Source organism: Chlorocebus sabaeus, chromosome 23 (assembly GCF_047675955.1).
Source record: "Chlorocebus sabaeus isolate Y175 chromosome 23, mChlSab1.0.hap1, whole genome shotgun sequence".
In the NCBI taxonomy this organism is placed as follows: Eukaryota; Metazoa; Chordata; class Mammalia; order Primates; family Cercopithecidae; genus Chlorocebus; species Chlorocebus sabaeus.
This window is the reverse complement of record NC_132926.1, coordinates 30,328,159-30,354,971: the sequence shown is the minus strand read 5'-3', so window position 1 is coordinate 30,354,971 and position 26,813 is coordinate 30,328,159. Positions and strand designations below refer to the sequence as shown.

Genomic DNA, 26,813 nt, shown 5'->3' with positions numbered 1-26,813 from the left:
GGCGTGCGCCTGTAGTCCCTGCTACTCGGGAGGCTGAGGCAGGAGAATCACTTGAACCTGGGATGTGGAGGTTGTGGTGAGCTGAGATCATGCCACTGCACTCCAGCCTGGGCAACAGAGTGAGACTCTGCCTCAAAAACAAAACAAAATTATAGTGGGATGTAGGTTGGAAATACATACCTTTGAGGTTCTTATATATTGAATATTAGGGATAATGATGAATTTTTCATAATGATTTCCCCCTTTTGTATTTATACGATTGCAATACCTTTGTATAAAATCTCAACTGGTCTGTGGGTTCTGTTTGTTTTTATGATGTTTGTTCGTGTTTTAAACGACTTGCTGAAGTGATCTTGTCTCTGAGTTGGTTTCAGCTAAATGATTCGGTCTTTTCCCCTGTCTTTGATCCTTCAGGTTTGGACATATTTGACTCTTTTCCCCCCAGGTTGAATTGACCAAAGCAATGGTGATGGAGAAGCCTAGTCCCCTGCTGGTCGGGCGGGAATTTGTGAGACAATATTACACACTGCTGAACCAGGCCCCAGACATGCTGCATAGGTAAGTAAGACATTTTTCTCCTGCATCATCTAATGCTGTCTTTTAGTATGTGGTACTTATCTTTGAGATTCTCCCACTCATCATCATATACTTTGTAGGGTTGTTACATAATACTTATTTGCATATAAATGTCCCCCATTTTTTTTTTTTTTTTTTTTGAGACAGAGTGTCACTCTGTTGCCTAGACTGTAGTGCAGTGGTGCGATCTCGACTGACTGCAACCTCCACCTCCCTAGTTTAAGTGATTCTTCTGCCCCAGCCTCCTGAGTATCTGGGACTGCAGGCGCCCACAACCACGTCCGACTAATTTTTGTATTTTTTTTTTGTTAGTAGCAATGGGGTTTCACCACGTTGGCCAGTCTGGTCTTGAACTCCTAACCTCAGGTGATTGATCCGCCTCAGCCTCCGAAAGTCCTGGGATTACAGGCGTGAGCCACTGCTCCTAGCCCCAATAAATAATTTTTAAAAGTTAAACTAAGTTACCCAAACTTGTACATTATTGGAAAATAACAGTTGAAATGTAAAGGTATAGTTATGCATTATTGGCTAAGAAAGTATAAAGATTGCTGGAGCTGAGGTGGATGTAAAAAATAAGAATGTATTGAAGACAATCCGTGACTGTTTCTGTAATACCATACTTTTGTGTTGATGTGCTTTAAAAAATTACAGCGTCTTTAGTAGAAATGATGCATGCTTATTGAAAATTAAAACAAATTATGAAAGCAGTAAAACCACAGGAACAGTTTTTCTGTATATATAGAAACATGTTTTAATATACTGTCTTAACTTTCTTACTTGATAATCTGGAATCATGTTTTCAGGGTAATATTTGTATCCCATTAATTTTAGTGGCTACAAAGTTTTTTATGGAGATGTGGTGTACTTTAATCTCCTAGTGATGGATCTATAGATTGCTTCTATTATTTTCTCTTACAATGTCACTTTATACAAAACTGTCTGTTTATGTGACTTTGTTAGAATAATTTCATAGTTTCAAAATGTGTATTCGCTGGACCAGAACTATTTTTTCCCTTGTACCTTGACCAGCTTACATATTGGATACCACATGATTATCAGGTATAAAATAAAATTTATGAATGTTTTCAATGCTGGTTTTGACATTGCTCTGACAATGGAATGTATCTCGTGTGTGTGTGTGAGGTATGTGAGAGTGTGTGTGTGTCATGTGTGTGAGAGAGAGAGAGGGAGTGAGAGAGAGTCAGTCTCATCTCTCTCCTGGGCTGGAGTGCAGTGGCAAGGTCACAGCTCACTGCAGCCTTGAACTCTTGGGCTCAGACTGTCCTCCCACCTCAGCCTCCTGAGTAGCTGGGACTGAGGTACAACCCACCACACTCAGCTAATTTTTTTTGTAGAGACAGTTTTGCCATGTTGCCCAAGCTGATCTCGAACTCCTGGACTCAAGCAGTTCGCTTGCTTCAGCCTTCCAAAATCCTGGGATTACAGGTGTGAGCCACCACCCTTGGGTTTTTTAAGGCTTTAAAATTTCCAGAACATTTTTTCTCATTTCCTCCTGATCATTACAAAAATCTTTAGTGAAGGGTAAGGCATTGTAAGAGAGTTAACTTCATTTTGCAGATACACTCAGAGTGTTTAAAAATTTGCCAGTACATATGCACATGACTGTTAAGTGGTAGAACAAGTCTCTAAGCTGTTTTTACCCTTCCTTCCTTTTCTTTTTTTTTTTTTTTTTTGAGACAGTCTTACTCTGTTGCCCAGGCTGAAGTGCAGTGGTGCGATCATAGATTACTGCAGCCGTGACCTCCTGGGCTCAAGTGATCCTCTTGCCTCAGTTTCCTACATAGCTAGGACTACAGGCATGCACTACCATGCCCAGCTAAGTTTATGTGTGTGTGTGTGTGTGTGTGTATGTGTGTGTATATATATATATATATTTTTTTTTTGGTGGAGTTTCGCTCTGTCACCCAGCCTGGAATGCCATGGTGAGATCTCAGCTCACTGTAGCCTCTGCCTCCCGGGTTCCAGTGATCCTCCTGCCTCAGCCTCCCGAGTAGTTGGGACTACGGGTGCACACCACCACCATGCCGGGCTCTTTTTTTTTTTTTTTTTTTTTCCGAGATGGAGTTTCGCTCTTGTTGCCCAGGTTGGAGTGCAATGGCGCTATCTTGGCTTACTGCAACCTGTGTCTCCCAGGTTTAAGTGGTACTCCTGCCTTAGCCTCCTGAGTAGCTGGGATTACAGGCATGTGCCACCACGCCTGGCTAATTTTGTATTTTTGGTGGAGACAGGGTTTCCCTATGTTGGTCAGGCTGGTCTCGAACTTCTGACTTCAGGTGATCCGCCCACCTTGGCCTCCCAAAGTGTTGGGATTACAGGCATGAGCCATCGCGTCCAGCCTTTTTTTGTGTTTTTACATTTGTTTAATTTATTTCAACCCCATAGAATAAAACTGACATAAAACATGACAACAAGAAAAAAGTATAGGCCAGGCATGGTGGCTCATGCCTGTAATCCCAGCACTTTGAGAAGCTGAGGTGTGCTGAGAGGCTGAGGTGGACTGAGAGGCTGAGGTGGGTGGATCACTTGAGGTCAGGAGTTCAAGACCAGCCTGGCCGATATGGCGAAACCCTCTCTCTGTACTAAAAATACAAAAAAAGGCGGAGGTTGCAGTGAGCTGAGATTGCACCATGGCACTCCAGCCTGAGCAACAGCATGAGACTCTGTCTCAAAAAAAAAAAAAAAAAAAACGGTGTTTACCTGGAAGATGGAAGACAAATGTCAAATCTTAATAGTGGTTATCCCTGGGTTAGAGCATTTTGGTGTGTTGCTTTCCTGATGGAATATTGTTTTAATGAAAATGGATCAAAGGAGGACATAGATGGGTGAAAACTATGAGGAATTGACTTTGACATTCTTAATTGCATCAGCAAAAATGATTAAAAAGTACTTCTAAAACCACTTGCATGAACTAGGTGTTTAAGGGAAACTGCTCACATTTATTCTCAGATACATTAATTAAAGGACACTTGAAGTCTATGGAGAATATAGCTGTTCCAGCCTTACTGCATATTTTCTTCCTGAGTGAAAATAGGAACTTATGTATTGGTGGCCATCTTGACATGAAACTACAAGATCCTTCCCAACAGTATCATCCTACGCCGAAACCTGGAACCAAATCCATTCCCATTCAGCAGATGTTGATCAAGTGGCATGTAGGGGATAGAGAGATGATTGCATACAAAGATGAAAAAGAAAACACATTTCTGCCAGGGCCAGGCGCAGTGACTGACGCCTATAATTCCAGCACTTTGGGAAGCCAAGGCAGGTAGGATTGTTTGAGTTTGTGAGTTCGAGACCAGCCTGGGCAACATAGTGAGACCTTATTTTTACTTAAATAAAAATAATCAGCCATGCATAGTGGCATGTGCCTGTAGTTCCAGCTACTTTGGCAAGCTGAGGCTAGAGGATCACTTGGCCGTGGCATATAGAAGCTGCAGTGAGCTATGATCGCATCACTGCAATCCAGCCTGGGTGACAGAATGAGACCCCATCTCCAAAAAAAGAAATTTGCCAGTATCAAACATGAAAAAAAAAATAAACTTAAGATACTTGAAGATGACAAGTAAATCATCTTCCCATTTTACAGATTTTATGGAAAGAACTCTTCTTATGTCCATGGGGGATTGGATTCAAATGGAAAGCCAGCAGATGCGGTCTACGGACAGAAAGTAAGCATTTCAAGCCTTATTTAGGCTGTTAAGCAGGTAGAAAATAACTCATAAAATTGAAGTGGATCATACTTAATAGGTTTTGGTGATGAGGATCAAATTTCTCAACTTTTTAGTAAAAGTTGATGTGTTTTATTACTATTTGATTAATATATTTGTTGAAATATTTATGTGATGTCAGATTTGTTAATTTTGCATGATATAAAGCTTGTGTGTGTTGGAAGATAATTGGCTTTAGCATGGGGGTCATCTTTGTGTTAATTCAGAACAGTTATTTAAAAAACTCAAGTGTGGTCACTGGGAATAGAGTATACAAAGAAACATCAAAATCCAGTCTGCGTTTCCTGTAATTTAAATATGTACATTCTCTTTACCTGTGTTCTGTTGAAAGTTTTTTTTTAGTTGGAGGTTATTTAAATTTTAAGGCATTCACAGTTGATTTTTTTTTTTTTTTTTTTTTTTTTAAGGAAATCCACAGGAAAGTGATGTCACAAAATTTCACCAACTGCCACACCAAGATTCGCCATGTTGACGCTCATGCCACGCTAAATGATGGTGTGGTAGTCCAGGTGATGGGGCTTCTCTCTAACAATAACCAGGCTTTGAGGAGATTCATGCAAACGTTTGTCCTTGCTCCTGAGGTATGTATAGGGATGATTATTTTGTAATGATCCAAACATGGAAAAAAAAAAACAATGAACGGTTGTGCATATCTTTAATAACACTTGAAATTTCAGACTTACAGAAAACTTGGAATAATGGTACAATAACTCCTATATACTCCTTACCTAGAGTAGCTGTCACCACTTGCCCACATGTGTGTAATTCTTTCTCTAAAATACTCCAGTGGGCATTTCCTAAGAATAAAGAATTCTCTTCCATTCTATAGTACAGTTACCAAATTCAGGAAATGTTGATGCAGTATAGTTATTCTATAATCCATATTTAAAATTTGGAAATTATCCCAATAATGTCTTAGAGTTATTTTTTTTCCTTGTCCAACATGGAATCTATAATTGCACATTGCATTTGGCTGTCATGTCTCTAGTCTTTTCTAATCTGCAATTGTTCCTTAATCTTTTGGTTTTTTTTTTTTAATTGCATTGACATTTTTGAAGAGCATAATCACTTTTTTTGGTAGGATGCTTTATGTGTGTCATTCATTGCCTCACGTTAGAGAGGCACATTATGTCATTAAGTTGTGATATGAATTTTGATTAGTTAGGTTTTGTCACTGTAAAGTTAAATATGTTTTCTCTCTCTCTCTCTTTTTTTTTTGGAGACGGAGTCTCACTCTGTCATCCAGGCTGGAGTTCAGTGGCTCCATCTCTGCTCACTGCAACCTCCACCTCCTGGATTCAGGCTGTTCTCCTGCCTCAGCCTCCTGAATAGCTGGGACTAGGAGCGTGCCACCACACTTGACTGATTTTGGTATTTTTAGTAGAAGATGAGGTTTCACCATGTTTGTCAGGCTGGTCTCTAACTCCTGACCTCAAGTGATCCACCTGCTTCAGCTTCCCAAAGTACAGGGATTACAGGTGTGAGCCACTGTGCCCAGCCTTATTTTTTCTCTTTTTGATTTGTAAATAAAGGATGGGAGATTCTCTATCTTTTTATCTTTTTTGAACACTTATGGCATAAGATGTTTCAGGTTCATCTTGCACTGTTCCTGGCCCAGCCCCTATTCTTGAATCACCTGTTCCTTCAAGGAGGCCTGGTTCTTTTTACTTATACTTACGAAAGGATGACAAGTTTATGTTGAATGATTGCATTTGTGTTTTCTTCCAGATTGGTCTAGACTGAACAAGGTTAGGAATCCAGTCTGCTTAAGCATGTATATAGAAATGGCAGAGTATGAACTTGTTGATTAAATCATTGTTTCTTCTAGCATTAATCTTAAATTTTCTTTTTAGGATAGCAAACCTAAAAACACCTAAAATCTTTTAACCTTTGAATATGAGATAACGTTTTGTCTGTGCAAAATTACACGAAGCCATTACAGTCATAATTTTTAGAGGAAGGCTTAGATTAAAATGTAAAGATGTGGTAGACTTCTAAATATGCAAAGAATCACATGGAGTATGATTGTCAATTATAGGTTTAATTATAGTTTTTTTTTTCTTTTAAAGGAAGTATCTAACTTCTTGTTAGTATAATACACTGTTATGTAAACTGTCTCATTTAGTACAGTATAATACACTGTTATGTAAACTGTCTCATTTAGTACACAGAGTATTGAGGCATATGTTTATATCTTTCCTTTCTGTTTTTTGAGATAAGAGTCTCCCTGTGTTACCCAGGCTGGAGTGCAGTGGTAGGATCATGACATACTGCAACCTTGACTGCCTGGGCTGAAATGATAATCTCACCTGAGCTTCCCAAGTAGCAGGGACCGCAAGCGCAGGCCACCATTCCTGGCTAATTTTTGTTTTTGTTTTTGTAGAGACACACTGTACAAAAAGTATGTTGCCCAGGCTAGTCTCAAACTCCTGGGCTTAAGCAGTTCTCCTACCTCAGCCGTCCAAAGTGTTGGGATTTCAGGAGTTGAGCGAGCCACTGTGCCTAGCTGATACCTCTCTTTTCACAGAGGAGTAACAGCCTTAGGAACTGAATAACTCATAAATTATATAATTGGATCTGCACTCAGGTGTGTCTTATACCTAGTGCGAGCAATCTTTTTCAGGCTACATTACTCTCAAGTGTTTATATCAATATTTTTGGATACAGACTTGGGGGAATACCTGCTGAGGTTAGGAATATGATTGCCTTTTTTTTTTTTTTTTTTTTTTTTTTTGAGACAAGGTCTCGCTCTGTTGCCCAGGCTGGAGTGCAGAGGTGCAGTCTGGGCTCACTGCACCCTCCACCTCCCAGGTTCAAGTGATCCTCCCACCTCAGCCTCCCTAGCAGCTGGGACTACAGGCGTGGCCCTTTATGCCTATCTCATTTTTGTATTTTTAGTAGAGATGGGATTTCACCATATTGGCCAGGGTGGTCTTGAACTCCTGACCTTAGGTGATCTGCCCGCCTCGGCCTCCCAAAGTGCTGGGATTACAGGCATGAGCCACTGCGCCCATCCAGAATATGATTGCCTTATAATGATTTGAGGTGTGAACTGTGGCATCTTACATACTTAGAACTTTGTCAGTTTCTGCATATTTATCTTGTGGTGAGGTAAAGTGTTTTGAGCAAACAAAATATATGTGAGTGTAGTCTTGTTACCAGCTATTGTAGAGTGGGCATTTTCAGTCTTGGCACTGTTGACATTTTGGATCAACTAATTCTTTGTTGTGGGAGCCTGTCCTGTGCATTGCAGGAATTTAGCAGCATCCCTAACCTTATAAGTTGTCAGTAGCATTCCCTGTAGTGAATACTGAAATGTCGGCAGGGCATGCTGGCTCATACCCATAATTCAGAACTTTGGGAGACTGAGGCAGGAGGACCCCTTGAGCCCAGGAATTAAAGACCAATCAGGGCAGTTTAACAAGATCCTGTCTCTACTCAAAAAAGAAAAGAAAAAAGAGAAATTAACCTTTCAAGGTGGTGTGCCACTATAGTCCTAGCTACTTAGGAGGCTGAGGCAGGAAGATCCCTTGAGCCTGGGATGTCAAGGCTGCAGTGAGCTGTGATGGCCCACTGCACCCCCACCTGGGTGACAGCAAGACCCTGTCTGAAAACCCCACAACAATAAAAACTGAAATGTCTCCAGACATTGCCAGATGTCTCATGGAAGCAGACTTGTCTCAGTCACCAATGGTGTGGAGTGATTTGACTTTCTAAAAGTCTGTTGAATAAATTAAAACTTTCTGTTGGCATTGCAGGGGTCTGTTGCAAATAAATTCTATGTTCACAATGATATCTTCAGATACCAAGATGAGGTCTTTGGTGGGTTTGTCACTGAGCCTCAGGAGGGTAAGTAGTGAAATATTTTAAATTACTTGTCTACGTTTTTTTTAATGGCATCAGATTGCCCTTAAGAGACTATACGTTTCTTTACTGTTTTCATTACACTCTGTTCTTCATTAACAACTAATTATCATGGCATATGAAGAGTCTGAGGGTTTACCCTACTTGAAGCTGCTAACAGGTTAGCTTATATCGTGGATGTTAGTAGAAGACATAAGACTCTTAGGTCAGAAGGAGACAGGTTAACTCACAGCAATGGTAGTAGCATTTTTGCCACATTTACCAACAGGATGTCATGAAGAAGGCTAGATGATACTTCTACTGCAGTGGGTTGTGTTAAAGGCATGGGACACTGAGTTTAGGGAACACAGATCTATTACAACAGGCAGTAAACATGCCTACTCTTTATGCTGGGGGGAGATATGCTTTCAAAGCTGTTTGCTCTATAAATGTTCTTGAAAGACAGTGTGGAAGAAAGGGTAGGCATGGAAGATGTGTAGACACAGAGACTCATGGAAAATTTTCTCCAAAATAATAGAATTTGCATGTTGTTTATTTGGCTGAGAGTATATTTATTTTGTAATATAGTTTTACAGATAAGCAGTCATTTGCCTAGCTAGTAAAGTGGTAGAGCCTGCATTAGATAACTGCCTAATTTAATTTGGCTAATGTAGCCAGTTATGTGAAAGCCTGCATTAGGCTCCATGCTCTTAAAAACCAAGACACTACAGTAGCCTTAAAGTCTATCCTTAAGACTGAGCGTGGTGGCTTAACGCCTGTAATCCCAGCACTTTGGGAGGCCAAGGCAGGCGGATCACGAGGTCAGGAGATCGAGACCATCCTCGCTAACATGGTGAAACCCTGTCTCTACTAAAAATAGAAAAAATTAGCCAGGCGTGGTGGCGGACGCCTAGCTACTCAGGAGACTGAGGCAGGAGAATGGTGTGAACCCGGGAGGTGGAACTTTCAGTGAGCCGAGATTGCGCCACTGCACTCTAGCCTGGGCGACAGAGCGAGACTCCGTCTCAAAAAAAACAAAAAACAAAAAACAAAAAAGGTCTATCCTTAAAAGCCTTAGTTCTGTCCTTAAAGTCAATGCCATGATTTTTACCAAATTGCCCTACTTTATTTATATGTGTTTTTCTTCACTGTTATGTGAACATTGTGAAAGTGAATGTATATGTGAATTCAGTAAGTACAAATTACTTTAAATATCTTTTTCTCACTTAGAATCTGAAGAAGAAGTAGAGGAACCTGAAGAAAGACAGCAAACACCTGAGGTGGTACCTGATGATTCTGGAACTTTCTATGATCAGGCAGTTGTCAGGTAAGAAAATTTTGTTCACATGTCCGGGGCTGCATAAGAACTTGTATTGTCTAGTCATTCCCTTTGTTGGAGGGCATTTACATATTCTGAGAATTACCTCAAAATAATAATTTCTCAGAAGAATGGTTTTGTTTCTGGTAATTTTGAGTAAACAAAAATATGTAGCTTATTGTTAATAATAAATTGTACTATGAAGGCAATCTACTATTGCTTAGTTTAAATAATATCGGTTTCTTTTTGGTTTAATTTTTTCTTGGTGTTAAGTGAAAACTTGCATATTGTTTATCAAGAGTTGAATGTATTGAGGTATTAAATGCTTTGAGGGAATATGAAGTGGACAGACACCTATTAGAGATTGGGCATAAATTGATATAAATACCAATATGTGAGTTAAGTAGCAATAAAGAATTTCATTACCTTCGTAAGTGCATCATTGTACCTTTGGGTTTTTTCCCCCCTTGTGATTGGAACAGAAATGTATTTGATAGCAAAAGAAATCCATATTTACTTGTTACCATGTGACACTGAATGTTAATATCAGTGCCTGAAGGGTGTTTTCAAGTGGTTTTCAAGGTGTGATGAACTAATCAGGTTACTCACTTGGGTTGCTGGTTGAAAATGAAGATTCATGGTCCCACTGCAAACCTACTGAATTAGACTTTCAGGAGGCAAAACATCTGCAGTTTTGTTTTTGTTCTTTTGAGACAGTCTCGCTCTCTTACCCAGGCTGGAGTGCAGTAGCATGATCTTGGCTGACTGCAACCTCCGCCTCCTGGGTTCAAGCAATCCCCCTGCCTCAGTCTCCTGAGTAGCTGGGACTACAGGCGCATACCACCATGCCTGGCTAATTTTTGTATTTTTGTAGAGATGAAGTTTCGCCATAGCCAGGCTGGTCTGGAACTCCTAATCTCAGGTTATCTGCCCACCTTGGCCTTGCAAAGTGCTAGGATTACAGGTGTATGCCCAGCCCCTCTGCAGTTTTAGCAGCATTCCTGGTTTGATTTATGTGGAATTTTAAGAATTGTATTCTGAATCATAACTAATATATTTTCTACCCCAAATTCTTTATGTATTTGAAAGTTTTTGTGTGTTTGTGTTAAAAGCCACATATCATAAAATTTGCCATCTTAACCTTTTTTTTCATCTTAACCATTTTTAAGTATAAAGTATAGTAGTGTTAACTGTATAGATATGGTTGTATGACAGATCTCTAGGACTTTTCACCTTACAAATCTTATTGAAGATAACTTCATATACCTTACGAACAGACTGTACCCATTGACTGTACCCATGGCAACTTTTTCCCCCCTCCCCCAGCCTATTTTGAGAGTTTTTCTGATGTTGTATGCTAAATGAATTGTAATGATTGTGGGATTCCAGCCATAAAGTGGTTGGGTTCATTTTGATGTCCTGATTCATTTGCTTATCAGAATTTGCCCAAATGGATTCCAGTGAAGTTATTGAGTGGCATTTTAAAAATTACTTTTTAAAAACTCAGATTCTTAGATTTTTTTTTTTTTTTTTTTTTGATAGAGGGAGCTAACTCTATGTTCTGGTTTCTGGTTAATAAATGATGGGGAATTTTTTGTGAAATAAATGGTGGCAGAATGATATTTCTCAAATTTTTCCATCAAAGTAATGACATGGAAGAACATTTAGAGGAGCCTGTTGCTGAACCAGAGCCTGATCCTGAACCAGAACCAGAACAAGAACCTGTATCTGAAATCCAAGAGGAAAAGCCTGAGCCAGTATTAGAAGAAACTGCTCCTGAGGATACTCAGAAGAGTTCTTCTCCAGCACCTGCAGACATAGCTCAGACAGTACAGGAAGACTTGAGGGTATGAAACATGTCTTCATTTTTATTCTATTTCTAGTTATTTTTTAAAAAAGAAATCTCTGTTCTGTATTGCTGTTTGGTTGACTTTTGTAGATACATTTTCATATTGGTGGTTCATTTCAGGGAAATTTCTTAGATATTGAGCCATGCCTTTGATAAGAGAGAGGTAAGATGTGTATTAGTTTATTTCATCAAAAAAAACCACTCCCTTCCCCTAGGTAACTTGAATGCCTGTTAGACTAGAAAGTTTAGGTGCCACTGTAGCGCCGTGTCAGTGATTCCTTATCTTTTTAATATTTAAGCTTTTACACTATAAATTATTACATGCTTGTTACTACAAGTTTATAACATCTTTTTAAGAAAAACAACATGAATATACTTTTTCTATGAAATTTTTTTGAAGATAACTTTATAGTGGAAGTAGAAATGAACTGCTGAAGTAAAATTTCTTTGTTAGTTGGCATACCTGATTTCGGAAGTTTTCAGTTTGTCCTCCTGAGTCTTATTAGGGTGTTGTTAACTGAACTCATGAAACCTCTACATTTGGCGCTCTGAGAAGGGATATAATTTTTAGTGCTGTATTTATAGGCTCAGGGTTATGTCATTTGTTTGTTCAATAATTAATTCAAATTCCTGCTGTGTGTTAGGCATTGTTCAAAGTGTAGGTATTGGCAAAACAGAGAGGGGTTCTTGCTCTCTGGCCGCTAATAGGTGAGTAGGAAAGAGCAATGTTGAAATGACTTTAGCTTGCAAGTGGAAAAAATTAGCTGGGCATGGTGATGCCTATGTGTGGTCCCAGCTGCTTGGGAGGCTGAGGGAGGAGGATTGCTTAGCCTGGGAAGTCAAGGCTGCAGTGAGCTATGATTATGTCACTGCATTCCAGCTTGGGAGACAGAGTAAGACCTTGTCACAAGAACAAAACAATAAGAAGCAAGTGGAAAAGTAGTTTGACTGGACCAGATGACCACTTAGTTGGTTATTATAGTAAACCTAGTAAAAGAGAATGATGGCTTGAATTAGAGTTGTGGCAGTGGAAATGGAAAAGAAATAATTAGGTAGAATAACAGGTTGTGACAATTTTTAAATGTGCGAGAAAGGTGTTCATGATGATTCTACAGTTGATATAATTGAGTCGATGTTTGTACCATGGATTGGATTGAATGACAGCAGGAAGAGCTGAGCTGATTTTAGAGGAGAGGGAATTTTGTTTGATTCACAAATTTGAATGAAAGTAACTTTCCTTGGGCCAGGCGTTGTGGCTCACGCATTTAATCCCAGCACTTTGGGAGGCAGAGGCCAGGAGGATTGCTTGAGTTTAGGAGTTAAAGACCAGCCTGTTCAATACAGTGAGACTTCATCTCTGCTAAAAAGAAAAAATAGCTGGATATGGTGGCACATGCCTGTAGTTTCAGCTGCTTGGGAAACAGGTGGGAGGATCACTTGAGCACAGGAGATGGAGGCTGCAGCGAGCTGTGTACATGCCACTGCATTCCAGCCTGGGCAACAGCTAGATTCTGTCTCAAAAAAAAAAAAAAAAAAAAAAAAAAAAGTGAGTAGTTTCTTGAACCTAAGCCTCTCAGATTTGCCTGATCATCAGTCCCAAGGAATTTCAGTACTAAATTTTGAATAGCTGAAAAAGAAGAATCTTAATATATGTATAAACTCCATCCTGCCTGTGAGAATGTGTTACCATTTGTTGTGTACAGGAAATCAAGAGTTAGTAGCTTTTATATTGTTTTGATACATGGTGTAATTATGTAATGTTGGTATTGCTCCCTTAGACGTTTTCTTGGGCATCTGTGACCAGTAAGAACCTTCCACCCAGTGGAGCTGTTCCAGTTACTGGGATACCACCTCATGTTGTTAAAGTACCAGCTTCACAGGTAAGGTCTTAATAAAACTTGTACATTAGGCAGCTGTACTTATATTTTGGTAATTTGATTCAACAGAGGTTTAGAGAATGTGAAAACTGGTCAGGTGCAGTGTGGCTCATGCCTGCAATCCCAGCACTTTAGGAGGCTGAAGCCAGCTGATCACTGGAGCCTAGGAGTTTGAAACCAATTCAGGCAACATAGTGAGACCCTGTCTCTACAAAAAATAAGAAATTAGCCGGGCCTTGTGGCATGCATTTGTAGTCCTAGTTAATTAGGAAGCTGAGGTGGGAGGATTGCTTGAGTCCAGGAGGTTGAGGCTGCAGTGAGTCATGATTGTGCCACTGGACTGCGTCATGGGCAACACAGTGAGACTCTGGCTCAAAAAAAAAAAAAAAAACCCAAATCAATGTAGAAACAAAACTGATATATAGGACAGAAGAGAAGGGTATAAGGTGGTTTTTAATGATTTTTCTTGTTAGGGAATTGTCCATTTTCTAGTTTAAAACTTGTTAGCTAAGAAACTTCATTCAGAAAAAGGATAAGCCTGCTTTGTTTTAACACAAAAGTTAACTTAAAATTTTTCAGCCCCGTCCAGAGTCTAAGCCTGAATCTCAGATTCCACCACAGAGACCTCAAAGGGATCAAAGAGTGCGAGAACAGCGAATAAATATTCCTCCCCAAAGGGGACCCAGACCAAGTAAGAGCTCAGAAGGGCGATTTCTCGTTTGGGGGATTTTGAGGTGAGAGCTTATTTTGGGAGGGCAGTTGATATTTATATACTTTAAAATAAAAATATTGTAGGGTTGATAGAATTGCCTGTTTTTATGGTAGAGGGAAAACTATTGAATGTGAGCAGTCACTGAAAGATGTCTTCTTTCTCTTACCTTTAATTGATGTTTTTGTCTCCTTTTAAGTCCGTGAGGCTGGTGAGCAAGGTGACATTGAACCCCGAAGAATGGTGAGACACCCTGACAGTCACCAACTCTTCATTGGCAACCTGCCTCATGAAGTGGACAAATCAGAGCTTAAAGATTTCTTTCAAAGTAGGTTATTGAGTTTTAAACACTAAATTCATCTAGTATCTCTCTAGCACTGTACAGTAGAAATAGAAAATGAACCACATACGTAATTATAAATTTTCTAGTAGTCATGGTAAAAAGAAAAAAAAAGGTAAAAAGAAACTGGATAATTTTAATAACATTTAACTCTTAAGGCATTGTCATTTCAACATGTGAGAATATTGTGAGAGATATTTTACACTTTTTCATAATCTTTGAAATCCAAATGTGCCTCCCATAATTTTACACTTACGAGAGGCACATCTCAATTCAGACCAGCTGTATTTATATTTCAAGTGCTCAGTAGTCACATGCATCCAGTGGCTACTGTATTGGACTGTGTACATGGAATGTTGAAAGGGAATAGTCTAAGTAGTTATCTGAGAATCTGTTTCACTTGCAGATTATGGGAACGTGGTGGAGTTGCGCATTAACAGTGGTGGGAAATTACCCAATTTTGGTTTTGTTGTGTTTGATGATTCTGAGCCTGTTCAGAAGGTCCTTAGCAACAGGGTAAGCAGCTTTTCATCTTGATTTTTTTTTTTTTTTTAAAAAGGTTTTGGTTCTTTAGAATATATCTTTACAGCTCGGTCTTTATGTAAAGTGCAGTTTATTCCAACATATTCAGGTAATTTATTCCATTATTTTCAACCATTGTTAAAAGACCTGCCTGGGGGTTTAGAAAAACGAAACTTATGTTTAAATAACTTAGTTTTTGAAAACATAATTATGAGAATGAGAAAATGAATAGTTATCAGTGCACTGAGATTTACATAACTACCTTTCCTTGGTGTCGGCTTTTGGTGTACAGGAGGTGAAATACAAACCTACTTTTAACTATTAGATAAGAGCCAGTTTGCCCAGGGCAGTTTTGGTGTACTGCTGTTTTGTAGAGAATAACTATTAAGAACTTCTCCTATAAGTCAATAAATTGGGTTTGGAAGATAAATTATATAGTCAGACTACTTGGAACCACCCTTACTAACAGTACTCTTACCCTGTAAATTCTAATAATAGCAGAACTTGTAGAATGGAAATCTTACTGTGGTAGCCCCAAAGAAAGCTTCCCCTCCCCTAGCAAAAAACTGCTTTTTGTAGTAGTCGAGAAGAACAAGGGTATAAATAATATTAATTTACTAAGCTATACTTTTTTATTGAGGTGAAATTTACATAACACTATTAACCATTTAAAAATGTACAACTTAATTGCATTTAGAACACATATTGTGCAACCATTACCTTTAATTCCAAAAGTTTTTTACTAAAAGCCATAAGCTCTTTACTCACTAAGCAGTCATTCCTTGTACCTGTCTCCCCAACCCCTTGCAGCCACTAATCCGCTTTCTGTCCCTGTGGATTAAAATTGTGTACTTTAAACCATGTAATAGAAATATTGCAGATCAGTGATATTCTCCAGAATGCTAATCGGCATACTGCAAGGTGTTTTTTTTTTGTTTGTTTGAGACAGAGTCTCGCTCTGCTGCCCAGGTTGGGGTACAATGGTGTGATCTCGGCTCACTGCAACCTCCACCTCCGGGTTCAAGCAGTTCTCCTGCCTCAGCTTCCTGAGTAGCTGGGATTACAGGTGCCCCTCACCATGCCCAGCTGGTTTTTTTGTATTTTTAGTAGACACGGGGTTTCCCCATGTTGGCCAGGCTGGTCTCGAACTCCTGACCTCAGGTGATCTCCTGACCTTGGCCTCCCTAAAAGTGCTGGGATTATAGGTGTGAGCCAGTGCACCTGGCCATACTGCATAGTTTAGTGTTGTGGTCATAACATTATGTCAACCTGAGTATGCACATATACATTATCTTTCAAATTATTTTACCACATATTTTTGTGAAGCATCTCCTGCAAAATACTGTTTGAGAAATGAGAGAACAGTGGTTCATCTCACCATAGCCACTGAAGAACCCAGAAATGTCCAGTAGGCTTTGTAGATAAATCCATCATTCAGCACATTATTAGGCCTAGTGGCCACCCTTCATTTCATGATATTGATAGAAGTCTACTATGCTTCCTTCAGTAATTTTTTGTGTGAGCAGAAATAGCTTATGTAAGACTGACTGCCCTGGTGTGTGACATACTGTAGTGTAGCTTAGAGGTTCAAAGCTTATTTTTCCCAGTTTGGAGGCCTTGGTTTACATTCTCCTTTCATCACTCATTAGTGTTGTGACCCATGGGACAAGTTACTTAACCTCCCCAGTCCTTAGTTTGCTAGTCCTTAAAGTAAGTATCTACCTTCAGAGGGTTGTTGTAAAGGTTAAGTGAGTTAATAAATTTGAATAGAACACTTCCCTGACACATAGTAAGTACTGTTAGATGCTTATTTTAAGAAGTTAGAAAATTATATTGCTGGTGAAGAGCATAATTGAATATGTTGAAATGTTTGGTAACTTTGGCTCTGTTAGGAAATGAAGCCCAAGACTATCCAAACTTCTCAGGAGGTGAAGAACAAGTTAAAGTTTATGTCAGATTAATGAAGTTTTTATTTTAAATATATACGTACTTTGCATAAATATGTACAGTACCATCTTTTCGCATTGGTGATGATGAGGTTTTATTCTAAGCCTCCAAATCTATGGAGAAGGTGGCAATTCTTTATTCAATTTACATAATTATATGAGAAAAAATAAGTACGATGAGAGTTAACTTGTGCTGCTGTGCTATTTAAAATGGCTTTTTAAAACTGGCCTGCCTACCTAATCACCTTTCCACGTATTTGTTGATGGTAAATTGTATGTTCTCAGTTAAAAACTGAACTGTTGTAATCCCAGCACTTGGGAGGCTGAGGCGGGCGGATCACTTGAGGTCAGGAGTTTGAGACCAGCCTAGCCAACATGGCAAAGCCCTGTCTCTACTAAAAATACAAAAATTAGCCAGGTGTGGTGGCGGGCACCTGTAATCCCAGCTACTCTGGAGGCTGGGACAGGGAAAATCGCTTGAACCCGGGAGGCAGAAGTTGCGGTGAGCCAAGATCGTGCCATTGCACTCCAGTCTGGGTGACGAGTGAAACTCTGTCGCATTAAAAAAACAAAAAACTGAACTATGAGAATTTAGCTGATTTATAATCTGCTGGTTCTTTTTTTTTTTCTGAGATGGTGTCTCGCTCTGTTTCCCAGACTGGAGTGCAATGGTGCGATCTTGGCTCACTGCAACCTCTGCCTCCCAGATTCAAGTGATTCTCCTGCCTCAGCCTCCTGAGTAGCTGGGACTACAGGCGTGTGCCATCATGCCTGGCTAATTTTTGTATTTTTTTTAGTAGAGATGGTATTTCACCATGTTGGTCAGGCTGGTCTTGAACTCCTGACCTCGTGATCCACCTGCCTCAGTCTCCCAAAGTGCTGGGATTACAGGCGTGAGCCATTGCCCAGCCTCTGCTGGTTCATTATTATAGCTTTCTTTGATAGTGATAGCTCATCACTACTCTTAAGTCTGGTCACCTTGATTCTTACAGCCTATCATGTTCAGAGGTGAGGTCCGTCTGAATGTCGAAGAGAAGAAGACTCGAGCTGCCAGGGAAGGCGACCGACGAGATAATCGCCTTCGGGGACCTGGAGGCCCTCGAGGTGGGCTGGGTGGTGGAATGAGAGGCCCTCCCCGTGGAGGCATGGTGCAGAAACCAGGATTTGGAGTGGGAAGGGGGCTTGCGCCACGGCAGTGAATCTTCATGGATCTTCACGCAGCCATACAAACCCTAGTTCCAACAGAATGGTGAAATCTTCGACCAGCCTTTGGTATCTTGGAGTATGACCCCAGTCTGTTATAAACTGCTTAAGTTTGTATAATTTTACTTTTTTTGTGTGTTAATGGTGTGTGCTCCCTCTCCCTCTCTTCCCTTTCCTGACCTTTAGTCTTTCACTTCCAATTTTGTGGAATGATATTTTAGGAATAACGGACTTTTAAAGAAGAAAAAAAAAACCTGAATTTCCTTGCTTACTTAGCATATACAGACTGGATTTTTTTTTAACAGCCATTTCCCCAAAGGAATGTCTTGTGTATTACTGACATTTGGTATGTTTCATTCATTGGAATATTTCTTATTTTCTACGTGTTTCAAAAGCCTGTAAGAAATACAGGATTTGATAATATTTTGAAGGCAGGAAAAACCCAAGTTGTTTCTTCTTTGAGAGTCATGACTACCTTCTAGTGTGGAGAAATTGCCATTGGAAAATTTGACAATTTTGATTCTCACTGGTATGTTTAAAAACTGAATAAAAGGAATATAAATTTTCTTTTGATAAAAGGATCACAAAACAATTCTAAAACCTGTTTTTACCATTGAAATTTAAATTGTGATAATAGGTTTTAAATGTCTAGAATGCAACTGATAGGCTTTTCTTAAACTGTTGTTTTTTAAAGTAGTTTTTTCATGTTTAATTTGTATTTGTAAAAAAACAAAAAGCAAAAAAATTCCCAAAACTTAGATAACAACCAGAGCAAAACTGTTGTGCCTTCTATTTATCTTTGATTTCAGTCTTGGCAATTGTTTAAACAAAAATAATTAAAAAAAAATCTAGATTTGTTTTATTAGGTCCAGAGTATGTGGGGAATTACAGAATCCCTCTTTCATCACTTTGTGTATGTCTTTTGTTAACGTGTTTGTTATGCCTTATTCTAAAATTGAGTCTCAAACTGGAATGCCTTCAAAGACAGATGCTTCTATAGAGGTTCTTTGACCTAAATAGTTCAGCATTTGTATTTTTATTCTGGTATCTAATCAGATTCCTAATCATAGCCCGTAAGAAGGAATGTTACTTTAATATTGGACTTTGCTCATGTGCTCGTGTCCGCATTTTTTTTCTTAAAATCATAGCCATATGGTAAATTTTCTATTTTGTTATGGTTCTCTTTTATTGATGGGCATGCAGTGGGTGTTACTTGGAAATGGCCAATTTTTATTAAAATATTTCTGGAAGAAAATTTAATCTGGCAATATAGACTAATACTCGTTTCACATATGTGTTATTTGTTGAGTGCTGTGTGTGAGATGGGTGAAGGTTTTGTTTACACGTGTGAAACAAATTTTGTGTGATTATTTGCCATTACTTATTGAAGGGCAACCAGGTTGTAAAAGTCAGCGTATTTATTTTCTTAACAGTATTCATCTTTAGGACTGTCGTTTGAAGATAGCATAGGAATATTTGGTTTGCGTTACTGAGAAACTCTAGGTTTGCTGTGATGGTTAAGACCACAGTGAAGTTGGTATTACCAGTTTGGTTCCAGTTCCTCAAATATTTGAAAATTGGCAGCATCTCCTTTACATAAACTTAATGTAACTGAATCACATGGGTTTTTTGTAGGGTTAGTTTAAGTAACTTGGGTAACCGCTTTTGGCCCAGATCAGTGATAATAGGAAGAAATACAACTTATACTTGTGTAGCTTATATTAAGCGTGTGGTGGGTGGAAAGAAAAGTTTAGTCTGAGTTACTTTGGAAAAAAAAAAATTACTTTGTGGTAACTTCAAGGTAATAAATTATGGATAGCCTAGAAATTACCCTTCACAGGTGAATACTAAATTACACATTTCAAAACAGGAGTTCTTCCTAGTTGGAGACTTAACGGCATTAACTAGATGCAGCAGTCCTCAGCTTGGCATTATCACATCCTAGAGGACATTTAGAAATGTGTGAAATTTGGAAGGTTTATTGGAGAGACATCATCTGGCATTTATTGGGTGGGGTCTAAGGATACCAAATGTGTAAAAATGAAGCAACTCCACTGAGAATACTGATAGTCCCTATTCCTGTGGGTGGGTGGAGCTGTGGGATTAGAAGAACTGGAATGAAGACTCATTCTTTTGAAACTCAGCCTCAGATAAATAAACTAGGAAATGGAAATCTGTTTCAAGAATTACAGTAATGTCTACTCTAAGGAATTAGTAATTTCACTTTTTATTATCTGTACCAAATGTATGTGTGTGTTGTGTATGTGTGTGTAAATGTGGAGAGGTGGTAGCAATACATGCTGATGCTGCTTGCGATTTGTTGCAGGGAATTACTGCACAATCTCAGAAAATACAAGGCTTCCCCAGTACTTTCAGTCATCAGAATTGGGATGATTGTGAGGTTTAGAATGATAGTATTGGACCTAAGAAATAGGATTAGCATCATGATCAGCACTGTTGAGAATCCTCATACAATTATGTACATTATTGCATGTAGAGTAAACATGAGAGCTCAGAGATGTATACATTTCCACTGCTGGAAAATGATAATGTTAGGGCAACATTTTCTATAGGTGGCAGCAGTAGGAGCTCATCACATTGAACATTTTCAGATTTTAAAATGAAAATTTTCATCCATAGGAATGGCCCAATGTGTAGTTATTAGCTACTGAACTTAGAACTTTTGACCCATGAGGGTTTTTTGTTTTTTTTTTGATTTTGATTTTTATAGAGGCAAGGTCTTGCTATGTTGTCAGGCTGGTCTCAAGCTCCTGGCCTCGTCAGTCCTCCTGCCTTCCAAGTAGCCGAAACTACGGGTGTGAACCATTGCACCTGGCCTCATGAGTATTTTAGCTAGATAAGATTTGTTTGGTTCAGTGGGTCTTAGTTTTTTAAGACCTATTGATTTATAATTAGAGATCTTGGGCCTTAAACTGTGTTTTTGTGTTAGTGGTGAGGTTGGGCTTTACTTTGTATATTCCAGTGTTCTCAACTTTGTCAGATATTGCTAGGGACCAGTGAGATCGATAATCCAAAAATAATAATTTGACTTTGGATGAGTATGTCATTACCACAGTGTTAGCTGATTTGCACTTTAGGTTAGAAAAGTTAATTTTCACATCTGTGCTGCGGATTGGGTGATATTGTCCTCAGCACAATAGATGAGGAAGAAACTGAATCAGAGCAGTTAAATGACAGGCTTCCAAGTCATCCATGTAGCAAGGAGCGCATTTGCCTCCCAAACTGATGATTTTTCTCTGGAACCATCATGCCCCCCTAATCACATTTCAGTAACATAGACCGCAATGAGCTTCCTACTGTAGGGAGACTTGAGTCTGGAATACATTCAGAACAAGGTTAACATTACATTTCTTAATTTCCTTTAGGGCAAACAAGATTTTGTGAGTCTTTTTGATTTGCAGATTATATATGGTAACACAATAGTAGTGGTTTGTTTTTAAGTTTTTTTCTCATCTGATTTGATAATTTAGTGCAAACTTCAAATCTGGATGTGGATAACAATATTTTTATTAGAGCATAATCCAGGTGAGTTTATAGAATTTATGTTTTGTGCTTATAAACTGTCACCTTCTGATACTTTTCTTCATCCTTCTATTTGAAAAACCCTTGTAGAATTTAACAATTTAATGGAAAATGTTGCACTTTATAGAAAGCCATTTTAGAACTTACAGGTAATCTTTCTGAAGAGCTTAGATTTGTAGACCACTGTTTTTGCTGAGTGACGTTTCTTTTAAATGGTTGCATTTGTCAAATCTATAAAGATGTCTTTTATATTGCAGTTTTCTTCTTGTGCTACTTAAAGGAATCTTTGCAGTGTTGCATACAGATGAGATAATTGTTGACCTTTTTAGTTGAGCCACTTTTAAACTTGCAAAAGAAGTAACATCAACATTTATTTGAATATCAGGTTTTTTAGCTAACTGCCTAATGTACCAAAAAAACTTTGCAGTGTCTTATGTGGGATGAGGGGTTGAGTTAAAGTTGCTAATCAAGTAATGGCTATGTGGCACAAAATGATAACTAAGAATTTCTGGTTCTAAGGGGTTTTATATTTGGGATTTATATTTGTTTAATGTTGAGGTTCTGGGGACCATAGGTGGGCCTGTCAACTCTTAACAGACTATAGTAAAGGAGAGATGGTGGCACATGTGAGAAAAAACTTGTTTATATTTACATTCTTACTAGTGGATAGAGACCACCTCAGAACAACCCTGAAATTAAACTGCCTTGTTCATGCTTTCATGTCTCAAATCAAGGCCTGAATGAGTAAAAAGATGATTAGAGGTTACCTAAAACCCTTAACCAGTTTTGGTTTTTGATTATGCATATGCGTTGACTTGGAATTAGGTTTTTAGTTTCTGTTTATGTGACTTAGTTTGAGAACGTTGGATTCATCTTCTCTCCACAGTTTCTACTTAAACCTAGTAGCTTATTTTAATTCCCTGTAAGAGGAAGATAATATAGGGAATCTGATCAACTATTTAATAAATCATGTGACTTGGGCAATTACAGAAATTCATATGTGTTTAGTATTTTGAAATGTGGCCAGTGTCCCAGATTTGTAAGCTACAGTGTGCATACAATGCATACAGTGTGTCTTAGGATTTTTTTTTTTTTTAAGTGAATTAAGGATGCTTACCAGAAATTATTGATTTACTGAATCAAGTATTTTCAGGAGCTCACTTATGCGGAAGGTTGCCTATATTTTTGGTAGTAATTAGAGGGAAGATTAAATCCTGTTTAACCTGGATAGAAACAGTTTTAACTATTGCTGAAGTTAAAATCACTTTGGGGTGGGTTGGGGTGGCTCGTGCCTGTAATCCTAGTGCTTTGAGAGACTGAGGCCAGAGGATTGCTTGAGGCCAGGGATTTGAGACCAGCTTGGGCAACACAGCAAGACCCTATCTCTACAGATAATTGAAAAATGAGGCAGACGTGGTGGCGCATTCCTGTAGTCTCGGTCTCTCAGGAGGCTGAGGCAGGATATTGCTTGAGCCCAGGAGTTGGAGGCTGCAGTGAGTTATGATTGTGCCACTGCACTCTAACCTGGGTGACAGAGTGAGACCCTGTCTCTAAAAAACAAAAAATTGGAAAACAAAACAAAAACCACTTTGGTTACTCATTGTCCTTATGTTTTGATGTCAGTTGTTCTCCTAAATTTTAAAATTTTGTTACTAAGATTGGATGTACGCTGATTTGGCCCTTTAAATGACATTATACCAAGAAGCTGGTATAAGGAAGTAGGAGAGGAGAAAACTTTTTGAAAAACCATTTGGTGCATGCTAAGGTAGTTTGTAGGACATGTGGTTTTAAAAAATTCATGAATTTTGAAGAAGGATAGGGTGGAAGTAAAATTTAGCTGATAGCATAGGGATCATTTGTCATTTATATAGAAAATAATTATATTTTTGAGTGAGAAGCATCAGACTTAAATTTTTTTTCTTCTATTTTGATTATTACCACAAAGGACAGAGAAACTCTCAGAATTCTTTGAATCATAGAATGTTAGTGCTGGAAAGGACTAGGAAGTGACTTGTACAACCCCTTCATTTTACAAATGATCAGATAATTGGCTAGTAGAGTCCCAGATCTGCTTCTAGAAGTAATACGGTGATCATCAGTTTAGATTCACTGTAGGAGGCCAGCACTGTTAAAGTTTGTCAGGAGGAAAAGGGAAGGTATCACTTTTTGTATGTTCACCCAGTTGCTTCTGTAGTTTTCATACCCCTGTTTTCTCTATTTTCTTAGAACTGTCTTTAATGGCTCAGCTCTACCAGGGCTTGTTGTCTAAGGACATTAACTTGTGCTCCCCTCAGGGATGGGTTTACTACTAGCTGTCAGAAAGCTATTGGGTATCCTAATGTGTTAATAGCTGAAACTCAGCTGTAATTTCTCCTAAATACTTCAGCATTTTGGATTCTGTACATTGTGGTGCTTTTTCCACCTTGTATTGTTGTAATTGTAAGCTCCTAGGGGGCAGCAATTTGGTCTTAGGCGTGTACCCTGTTTAGTGCCTGGCAATGGCATGTTTATGTCAAGGTCTTAATACTACTTTTCAGTTATTTTTCCCACTCTTCATGGAAGTGATGCTCCAGCCTTGCTAAAACACTTAGGGTCCTCCCGATAAGCCAGGCATTGTGATTCCTTGGCTTCAAGTGCCTTCTCTCTTCCCTGAAGGTCCACTGAGATCTACACTCTCCCCTTTCCTCCGATCTCTTGCCATGTAAGTAATTTTTTTAAAAAGATCAGTACAAGAGCTATGTTTTTTCCTAAGAAAAAATTGGCAACAGGAATGGGGAGTAGCCCTTTTTGGGGCTGATCTGTCCGAGGAACAAATCCATTCTCATCTACTTTCCACATTGTCCCTCTTGTTTGAGGTCCTGTTCCGACCTTCATTTCTAAAACTGTTCTAGAGCACTTTGTCTTTCTCATAGTTCATAACTTACCCCTTCAATCTAGAATTAGAATTACATTATCTGTTTTACTACTTTACTAGACTGTAAGCTCCTAGAAGACAAGGACTAGGGAGTTAATCTCTGTATTCCACCAGAAGGTACAGTGACTCACAACTAGAGTCTTTAGATGATAACTTACTGAGTTGAATAACTTAATATATTTCTGTTTTCATTCCTAAGGGAGGCATGTCTGGAGATAGACCTTGAATTTAATAAATGTTAGGCACTATACCATTTTAGTGGAGGAAATTGTTGGGAAATTTGGGGGGATGGGTATAGAAGGGGGAGGAAGTCACTGGCCATTTTGAGGTGCTTCCATTGGTCTGGGTAACTAGCCATTTCTTCCTGATTGTTCCTGGTATATCCCAGGCAGTTTGTTTCTGTGCAGAAGAATTTTATATGAAATTTTCATTTCTTTGCCAAAACTTGTTCCTTCTTTCAGTTCATGACATCATCCATGCTAAAGTCTGAGTCATCTGCTTCCATTTTTGTTATTCCCAATATCCAGTCTTCAGCTAAGTCCTGTCAGTTCTACCTCAAGTCTTTCACGTCTGTCTTCCTCACCTATGTAATTTCAGTACTCTCAGCTTCACTTAACCTCTTCTTACTCCAGCCTACTTTATACACAATGTTAGATTCATCTTACTGAAACATAGCTCTGACCATGTATCCCATGTATGTGTTCTCTCTCCCCTATTAGACTGTAAGCTCCTTATGGGCAGGATCTGTGTCTGAGTCATCTTTGTATCTTGCCTAGCACCTATCAATAAATACTTCTTGAATGAACCAATGAATTCTCATTTCTCAACATAAAACCTTGTCTAAAGTGAGATATTTTCCAGGTTATACATAGGTTTCTCCCTGGGGTAAGTGAAAGTTCTTGCATATAAAGTTGGTTAAATAGTAATAATTACAAGTTAACCACAGAAAATTTCAGAAAACTTTAATTTTTTTCCATTGGAATCAGCATGGATATGTGTATATGGATGGTTCAATAAATATACTGTTATATACATGTTTCACAGAAATTTTACATTCCATCTTCAGACTGCAGAAATAGATTTCTTTTTTTACAAGCCAAAAAATAACTGCCATAACTTTTATGACTTCATGCAAAAAAAAAGGGGAAGAGTAAGGGGCAAAAGGGAATTAGTTGTTGAAGGTTGAGTGTCCAGTAAGAAGTAAAAATGTTACATTAAGGAAGCGATTGCTTAACACGCTGCTTAAGGTGGTAGCCAAACAAATCCTTAACTGCAGCATTAAGGCCATACCAAGTTTATACATATATACAAAGAAATTTCCATATAAAAGACATACTATCACATTTTCTTCTTCATGAGGATGAGGAACTTTGTAATTCTGACCTAATTTTCCAGGCCAATTAATTAAAATGTCCCCAGGCTGCTTTTTAGAAATACCTTCTACTTTGGCTAGCTGTCAAGAGTTGCTGCTATGTGGGCTTATGACTTCTGGTCTGGCATGAAAGCATGAATCATCTTGAACCTCTTCCATTATAGCACTGTGTTGCTTAGCTAATTCACACTGCCCAGTTAAGCACATTTTCTGCATCCCCAAAGTATTTGGAATCACAGAATTGTTATTTGTGGTTGTCTTACCTGTAACAGACTCCACAGTCGTGCTGGCATTTTGACCTGAAGAATTACACAGTGCCCTTCTTAGATTCTTTGGGGTTACGGTAACTTCTTGAATAATGTACTAATGAACCTAATGAACCATAGTGTTTCAGGAAACATGCCCTAGCTATTGGAAGTTCGTATCTAACTTTTACCCCTTGTGGGTCATGATACATTTAACTTAGTAGCTACATTTTTGGAATAAAGGAAATGTAAAATTATTTGCAGAATAATAACCGAGGATTTGCTCTTCTGCCTAAACATCAAACTAGGGAACTTTTAAGACAAAGTGTACACCTTTTGTGCAAGTAAGTGGGCAAAATGGGGAAAACATGAAGGGCAAGTCCTTTGGGGATGACTTCCAGTTAATGCAGAAGTCATTTGCTTTGGCAAGGTTGGGTGGGACTCTGAGATTGCACACTCTTGCCCTGTTGGCAGAAACTAGCCCATCTTAAGTTAGTCAATGAATCCTGACTCAAAACTAAAAGTTGCTAAATCTACGATCGAGTGTATAAATAAAATAACCCCTTCCTCCAGTGACTGCATTTATTTTGTAATCTTAAACTCATTTTGGAATGTTTTAAATTAAAGACAACTTTGCCATTAATGTTGTCTTAGCAATGAATTCTCTCTGTTGTCCTGTTCATCGCCAGTTTTCAAGTATGGCTCCAGTGTGTTCACAACTATGGCTGCAAGGTAATTTGGTCTCTTTCTATAGCTTCCCTAGGCCAGTCAAGTTTGAGAATGAGGTCTCCCTAAATGGCCTCTCCT

The 26,813-nt window shown here is 38.7% G+C and overlaps 1 protein-coding gene across 2 annotated transcripts in view; it reads left to right on the top strand.

The window, feature by feature from the left end:
- G3BP1 (G3BP stress granule assembly factor 1) overlaps positions 1-25,194 on the top strand; it is a 39,767-nt gene extending 14,573 nt beyond the window's left edge. The window contains exons 2-12 of one of the 2 annotated variants that reach the window (XM_008015063.3): positions 415-558; positions 4,184-4,265; positions 4,733-4,906; positions 8,084-8,174; positions 9,399-9,495; positions 11,132-11,333; positions 13,114-13,215; positions 13,792-13,903; positions 14,121-14,249; positions 14,668-14,777; positions 17,722-25,194. In XM_008015063.3, coding sequence (XP_008013254.1) covers positions 464-558; positions 4,184-4,265; positions 4,733-4,906; positions 8,084-8,174; positions 9,399-9,495; positions 11,132-11,333; positions 13,114-13,215; positions 13,792-13,903; positions 14,121-14,249; positions 14,668-14,777; positions 17,722-17,928 — 1,401 coding nt within the window. In that variant the 5' untranslated portion in view covers positions 415-463 and the 3' untranslated portion in view covers positions 17,929-25,194. The remainder of the gene's footprint in view (positions 1-414; positions 559-4,183; positions 4,266-4,732; positions 4,907-8,083; positions 8,175-9,398; positions 9,496-11,131; positions 11,334-13,113; positions 13,216-13,791; positions 13,904-14,120; positions 14,250-14,667; positions 14,778-17,721) is intronic. The other variant, XM_008015062.3, reaches the window with a different exon arrangement.
- Positions 25,195-26,813: the final 1,619 nt, after the last annotated feature.